This window comes from Amphiura filiformis, chromosome 19 (assembly GCF_039555335.1).
Source record: "Amphiura filiformis chromosome 19, Afil_fr2py, whole genome shotgun sequence".
Classification (NCBI taxonomy): domain Eukaryota; kingdom Metazoa; phylum Echinodermata; class Ophiuroidea; order Amphilepidida; family Amphiuridae; genus Amphiura; species Amphiura filiformis.
Window position 1 is genome coordinate 22,068,352 of NC_092646.1, and position 8,259 is coordinate 22,076,610.

At 38.2% G+C, this 8,259-nt stretch overlaps 1 protein-coding gene across 1 annotated transcript; it reads right to left on the reverse strand.

Annotated features, from left to right (window-relative positions):
- Positions 1-226: 226 nt before the first annotated feature.
- LOC140140445 (uncharacterized) lies at positions 227-7,400 on the reverse strand. The gene is made up of 2 exons (XM_072162205.1): positions 6,162-7,400; positions 227-289 (listed from the first exon to the last, which is right to left on the reverse strand). The coding sequence occupies exons 1-2, from the start codon at positions 7,398-7,400 to the stop codon at positions 227-229; spliced, it is 1,302 nt and encodes a 433-aa protein (XP_072018306.1).
- Positions 7,401-8,259: the final 859 nt, after the last annotated feature.

The following is an 8,259-nucleotide window of genomic DNA, read 5'->3' on the forward strand; positions in this document are numbered from 1 at the left end:
TTTCGCGCTCTTCGCGCGCATTTGTCCCGGTAATGTTCTTTTTAGTAGGCCTAGTAAATCATTGGGACGTAGTATAAAGCAATGATAATAGTGTGATGCATCATCCCAAATGCCTTCATTTGGTAAAATTGTTCTACTTATCAGGGGGGACATCTCCACTCAGATATCCCTCTGCGTATGGATAAACAAGTAGAAATGATGCACTAAATGGCTTCAATTTGGAACTTCATTTGGCAAAATTGTCAAACTTCTGAGGGAGTAGGGCATCACTCCTAAGACAACCAACCCACTGTGAATGAATAAACAAGTAAAAATGATGCCCCAAATAACATCGATTCGGATTTTCATTTGGCATAATTGTCCAACTTCTATGGGGGGAACATCCCCGCTCAGACATCCCCTGCTTATGGATAAACAACTAAAAAATGATGCACCAAATGGCTTCAATTTGGACCTTCATTTAGCAAACATTTCCAACTTTGGAGGGGGAACATCCCCCTCAGAAATGTCAGACACCCCCTGCATATATGGTTAAACAAGTGAAAAATGATGAACCAGATGGTTTCATTTTGGACCTTCATTTGGCAAAATTGTCACAATTTCGGAGGGGGAACATCCCCCAGCAAACATTTCCAACTTTGGAGGGGGAACATCCCCCTCAGAAATGTCAGATACCCCATGCATTAAACAAGTGAAAAATGATGAACCAGGTGGCTTCATTTTGGACCTTCATTTGGCAAAATTGTCACAATTTGTTGTAAATGACGTGCTCAAAACTAGGTGTATTTACTAACAAATGCTTAGAGTTACTAGTACTATAATGCTTTGATAATACAAATTAGATTTAAAAGATTGTTATCAATACAAATCTTATAAAATTGTACCTGTTATATTGTCCATTTCTAACAACAACGGTAGTAAGGCTAGAATTACAGCAACCACATCATACAAAGTGTCCATAAAACGATCCGCACCCTTCCAAAGTGTAGAGCTCCAGTCGAACCAAAGCAAAATTTCTCAGAGAACTATTATATCCGGGTTTGGTTTTAAATATGTCTCGTTAGTACTAACTGTCAGTCACTATACCCTCGGTCCCAGGTTAGCCCATTATTAACTCTCATCACGCGGGTGTCGATTGCAAATGAATTTTCCTTTATTTTACATTCAAATATTCCACAATTGTAAAATTTTATGACCATATTTGGAATAAGCATGTAAAATGAGTACATGAGTGCCTAGTATTGCTTCAGTGGTTCTTAGAATAGTTCTGGATATTTTGGGGACATATCTCAAAACTCAAATAATGTTGTGCAAAATTGTACTTTAGTAACGGAAAATAAACATTAAAATTATATTAGAGAAACGTTTAAAACTAGTTTAGTTATAGATAAGTAGGTCAACATCAATAAGGGTCAGCCATAATTATTTTGATCTAACCTTTACCTTGTATGACGTGTGCGCATCTTATTAGCAAGCCTATGAGTGTTTCTAATCGTTTATGGTGTGTCAAGGGCTAGTGGCCAGAAAATGTCTGTAAAGTGTTTTATAAGTAATTTGATGTGACATTTGAGGTCACTGTAGACTCGAGTGTTACATTGGTTTTCCCCGACGATTCGGTTATTTCAATATTTGTATCAGGTCCCGTCTTCTTCCTGCCAGTTTTCATAATTGGTTCACTTTTCGTCACCAAACAATCGCATCTAGATACAAATCGCTTCCATATCTCCTTATAAGCTTGCCGGAAGTTCGTGTCTATGGCGTATATTAAAAAATTAACAGAACTATTGGTGAATGCCATGAAGGCAGCTAGGAGAAACCACCAAAATTGATATTGTAAGTCAAAGACGACGTTTATAGAGTACGGTGTCCACATTACCAAGAAAACAGTACAAATTATGGCGACAGTTTTTAGTACACGTCTATCAGCTGTTTGAGGTTTCTCTTTGTTTTGATTTGACGATGGATTCGCGGCGTGTTGTTGCATTCGGCGACTTGAACCGCGAAATGTCATGAAAATACGAAAGTACGAATAACATAGAATGCAAACTGGCACCATGACTCCTAAAGCGATTAAATAATAACGAGTGTACGAGAAATTGTATGAGTAATCATAGTTACAAATAAAATTACGAGTATCAAATATATGGTCACCCCATCCTAGGTAGTTTGGTAAATCTAGAAGAAAGGCTATGAGCCACAACCCAATTACCATAAAGGGAACGGTGCGTTGGTTATATATCTTTGTATAAATCATTTGATGGCATATGTAGAAATACCGATTTAGGGAAACTGCACTTATACTCCAGATGGAACAACAACAGCTAGTGACGGCCAATGTTGCAAGAAATTCACATAATGCTGGCAGACGGTAGAAAAGTTTTCCCATATCTAAAGCACCCACTATGGCGAAGGGATTTACCAGAGCAGTGACCAAAAGATCCGCTACGGCTAGATTGACTATGAAGACATTTTGTAAGACGCGAAGTTTCTTTGCGGTTACAACGGCTACAATAACAAGAATATTTCCCGCAGTACCAACCAAAGACGTAAATAGTGTTAGTGCAATGTAGGTGTATAAAATCGGCAGCTGTGATGAATCGAGTAAAAATTCGTCTGATTTTGCCGAATCTGATGAATTCGACGTCCTTGTTACCATGGTGTCAGTGTTGTTATTTACACTTTCCCCTTTCATGCCATCAGCAGTTTGTTTGTGTTCGCTTCAACCCTAAAATATAACAAATAATTGGGAAAATTCAAAAATTATGTAGTTAAATTGTTTCGCTCTCGCCGTGGTATACAGTGAAATGGAACAAATGAATCACAAGAGTATTTTGTCCATCGAAAACTGCATTTGGTATCTATTGAATCATGGGGGGAAAATCATAGCTGCGTAGTCCCGTACAATACCTTGCGTTTTTCTGCAACTTAATGCACAAGTCGTTACGCGTATCTGGGCGCGCTATCATCCATCCAGCTACGTCGTACTGTTCGTATTTTTGAATGAGCAAGACGCAAATATGGAACCAAAATCAACTTAAATTGACCGATTTTGTCGAAGATTTTGGGATTTTTTCACAAAACAGTCCCATATTTTGGGGTTTTCTACCATTTATTTTAAAATATTTAAAAAAATTTTATCACTCTGTGCCCACCTTTTCTTTTAATGTAGCGCATATAAATAACGCTGCTGAAACTTGAACCAGGCCATGTTACCTGCGGTTATCGTTTATAGCGGGTCGGGGCATTTTACAAGTGTTGCCTACAATCGCAGGCGTTGCCCTGATCGGAACCAACTGTAACGAGGTCTTTGCCAGTTGAGCTTCGGGGAGAATGGATTTGATTTTGCTGTTGTTGTTTTAGTTTTGGTCCAGCGGAGATTTTGAACTGGGGACCTCTCGCACCACAATCAAAGACATTTAGCACTTGTGCCTTATTTTAAGTATAGCGGATGTCGGCGCATAAAATATTGGACCTGCCTCTCTTCAGTGACACGATAGAGGAGAGTATATTTATATCGTCAGTTAAATAGCATTTTAATAACTATAAACCAGTTTATTCGGCAAAATGTTACCGTTATAAAAACTCCCATTATTCTAAAATGAACGAAACTTTATATAATACCATGTGCATAAAATTTCAATATATTTACTATTAACACGCTTTGGAGAGAGATAGACCGCTCATTACTTTAGTAAAATAGATATGTGACGTTGAAAGTATAAATTCAATAACAAAGTTGGTATCAATATAAATCATGTAAAATTGTACCTGTTGTATCGTCCACTTCTTAAGACAATGGTAATAAGGTTAGAAGTACAACAACCGCTTCAAGTCTGGATCCCCAGGCGAATCAATGGAAAATTCCTCACAGTTTCAGAGTTTTTTGGATTGCGTTTAAGTCAAATGTCTGTGTTTCCGCAAACTGTGATTTGCGGTTAAATATGTCAGGTACCTGTGTTGACGCATATTGTCACTCTCAATCATCAACATTCTGGTGACTAAACAAGCATCACACAATAAACATGCGCAGTAGCGGCGGAAGGATTCAGTCTAGGTGTTGCCTATCAGAAAGCGCCCATTATGCTACTATAATAGTTCCCATTTTGCTCATATACATGCAGATTTTACAATTATATACCCAGTTTCCTCAAAACTATTAAACCTAATATTAAAGTTAATCTTAACATAAACCGAATTGCATTCCGTTACATACTTAGAACGGATACCTTTTTCATGTTTTGATTTCAAAATACAAACTCTCTACGGGGTTTGTCTTAGTTAAAAGGTGAGTACGGAGTTGTGCGGCAAAAATATGGAAAAAATTCCTACATTTGTATGTTTTTCAGCACGATTAATATTTTTCAAAAAGTATTTTGCACATTAAGTTTCATTTGTTGGTCTCATTTTCGTCAAATTTCTGTTGTTGTTTCAAGGGGGTAGTTTCCAGAATCCCAGTCGCACACCTATACCCAAATTAAAGCAAAACCAAGAGCCGGAAGTTACTACAGACTCGTTTCACCCTGCGATAAAGGCCACAAGCCCAGCGGGATTGAGATCGCTGACTTCCATAGTAAAGACTTGCAACTAATGGAGTTCCAGTATATTTATTATAGCCCCGCAGGGCATGTGACATTACAAAATAATTGAATACATGAATCCCCACCCAAGTCCATGGGAAGTGATTTTGAGAAAAAAAACCTGTGTATCATTTTAATTCCTTCAGTTATATTTACCTGGTCAATATGGTAAGTTGTACGTGCAAATGGGTGGGTTAAACTGTATTAGGTATGACGATTAGCATTTCAGGGACTTATAATAATTTAATAATAATAATTTATTTCTTATATAGCGCAGTACAATATAATATCTCAAAGCGCTTTACAATAAACATGATAATAACACATGATACAAATTTAAACATGGAAAGCAAATATATAAATTACACTGGTTAAAAAGTATGCACATATTTAAAAACCAAATAACATGATTAAGAACAATAATTAAAACCTATACCAAAACACTGCATAAAGATAAGCTAACATTGCACATTTAACGAGCGCAAGTACACTGAAACAAACCAAAAAATAATTATGTGCAAGGTAAAGCTTAAGTAATCATTTAAAAATACAACATAATTACACATGAAAAATACAGTATCAAAACGCAGGGAACCAAACTGCGGGGGCAAAGACAATTAAAAAGTCGAAACGCAAACGCAGGATCATAAATATAGACCAAAAAAAAAAAAAAGGCTCCTATGAATTATTAAAAGCAATTTTGAACAAATGTGTTTTGAGCTCACTTTTGAAGTGTGCAAGAGATGAAGATGATTTAATGTGAGCCGGCAGTTTGTTCCACAGAAGGGTGCAGCACTACAGAAAGCCCGCTTGCCATAAAATTGAGTTTTACCCCTTGCTGGTAGACGGAGAAGGTTTTGTGACGCAGAGCGCAGAGATCGGCCAGGATTATATGTGATTAAAAGATCGGCAATATAAGATGGAGCAAGACCATTTAACGCTTTAAAAGTGATAAGCAATATCTTGAACTCAATACGGTACACAACAGGGAGCCAGTGGAGATCGAAAAGCACTGGCGTAATGTGATCGCGATATTTGACCCTTGACACCAATCTAGCCGCAGAATTTTGAATTCGCTGCAGCTTGGCAATGTCACACTGAGGAAGACCAAATAAAAGACTATTACAGCAATCCAATCGCGAAGACACGAAAGCATGAACTAACCGTTCAGTTGCGTTTTGGTCAAGATATTTGCGAATCTTACCTATCCTATAGATGGCGAAGGAGGCAGCCTTAGACACATTTTTAAGGTGATCTTTCATATCAAGGCTCTCATCAATGACCACACCAAGATCACGCGCTGCTTTTGATGCACTAATGGCTGAGTCTCCAATGGCAAGAGGTGGCAAAGAAGGATAACTTCCGTTTTAGAGTCATTTAGCATTAACTTATTGCACACAGCCCATGCTTTGATATCAGACACACATTTCTCAAGCTTGTTTATACCGTCGAGACGCTTTGATGGATCTAAAATCAGATACAGTTGTGTATCGTCCGCACATATATCATGTGACTCAAACCGTGGGCTGCAATTATGTCACCTATAGGTGCCGTATACATAGAAAAAATAAGGGGGCCACATACCGAGCCCTGTGGGACACCTTCATCAAGCGGGTATTCGTCAGATAAAGTACCATTGATATCAATGCACTGAGTACGGCCTTGTACATATGAAGAAAACCACTTCAGGGCAGTGTCTGTGATGCCGTAACGTTGACACAAGCGCCGAATAAGAATCTTATGATCAATTGTGTCGAACGCAGCTGAGTAATCGATTAATATCAACACAGCTTCTTGATGTTTGTCTACTGCCCGAAGTAAGTCATTCTGCACACGTAGCAAGGCCGTCTCAGTGCTATGAAATTTACGATAGGCAGACTGCATCGGTGAATGCAGCTTATTCTTATCTAGGTAAGCATGAAGTTGAGAAGAGGCTATCCTCTCAATAGTTTTGAACAAAAACTTCAGGTTTGAGATAGGTCTATAGTTTTTCAGCTCTTCTTGATCAAGGCTGGATTTCTTAAGCAGCGGGATGACTCGCGCAACTTTAAGCCCCGATGGCATTTCTCCTGTCAACAAAGAAGTGTTTACCAAACGTGTTATAGTAGGAAGAACAGCTTCCAAACATTGCTTGAGAATAACAGAGGGTATTGGGTCCAACGGGCACGATTTTGCAGCCGACCCAGTGATGGTCTTAGCGACTGTGTCCTCAGTAACAGCACTAAAAGATCTAAAGCTACTGCAGCAAGAGTCGTGTATGTCAACCGATGGAGAGTTGTGAACCGAGCTATCAATATCCTGACGCAGATTTTTGATCTTTGCATGAAAGAAATCGGCAAACTTATTTGCCAAGGACTTCGCGTTATCATGAGATGGAAGAACACGCGATGAAGCCGTTTCTGGTCTGCACATTTTATCCACAAACCTGAATAGCTGCCGATCATCGCATTCAGCAATCTTATTGCGGTGGTAATCACACTTAGCTTTTTCAAGCTTACGAGTGTAGATTTGACACTGATCAACAAAGATTTGGCGGTCTATCTCTAGTTTGGACTTACGCCATTTGCGTTCATGGCACCGTTTTAAGCGTTTTGCTGCACGCAGATCTTCCGTGTACCACGGCGCATTTGGCCGCAATGACATAGTTCTCGTCTTAAGAGGAGCATGGCGATCAAGAAGCTCACTGAGAACTTGCTCATATTGAGATACAATGCAAGAAGGATCTTCCGATGGCGCTGTGAATAGCACCGAGGTCTTGATGTCGTCGTGGAACTTAGCAGCATCGATCTTGCGAAGCTCGCGGTAACACTTCGTGGGGTTCATTTTAAATTCTGGACTTGGGTGGTTTTTGAATCATATACTAAGACAATAATGTTGGAATGAGATTACCACTAGTAAGATAATACAAAATAAAGCACACAGTTATGTATAATGTTGATAAGCATTCTGCCATGTAATATAAACCACACACTTTCCTTGATTAAACCCATTTTTTTTCAAAAGTCACTCTCTAGCAATGAATGTGTTACAAGTGGACTTTTATACATACTGGATTTCAATTAATGTGTTACAAGACTCAAATCATGGACTTGGGTTGATTCTTTCATACATGCTCTTTTTCACATGCTCAATAGACACAGAGGATGAATTTGAGTTGATATGACAGGCCTATGTATAGCAACACTTTCCCATACTTAACTCAATTTGGCCAAAGTATGGACTTGGGTGGCTTTTGTATTCATATATTCAATTGTTAGGTTAAAGCATGGTTCTTTCTGACCTTTGCAGAACCTTTTTGGTTATTTATAGAACTATTTAAGGCTCTACATACAGAATAGCTGAGGAATATTTTCAGGTACTACTTGAAATCATTTTTACAAAGCGCTCTACCACTATCCTTTTAAGTTTTCCTCGTCGTTCAGAATTTTCTAATATAATTATTAATTTTTATGACAAAAGATCTTCCCATTAACTGCAGCCTTATTAAATTGATAACACTAATAATAAACTTGCATATTTAATTAAGGTCGACCCAGATGTTTGTCTGTGAATCACTCTTTTATTCACTCTATACTGCGTTAAAAGCAGTGGGCAAATGTAAACAATACAAATAAGTCTAGATATAGGAAGAAAAATTGTGGCACATACTTTAAGACAAAGGAATTCATCCGTTGTCATATTT

Coding starts and splice junctions, on each gene's coding strand:
- LOC140140445 (XM_072162205.1), bottom strand. CDS start 7,400: ATGAACCCCACGAAGTGTTACCGCGAGCTTCGCAAGATCGATGCTGCT. Junction 290..6,161: donor AAGGTGTCCCACAGGGCTCG/GTATGTGGCCCC, acceptor ATTCATTCACAG/TGGGTTGGTTGTCTTAGGAG.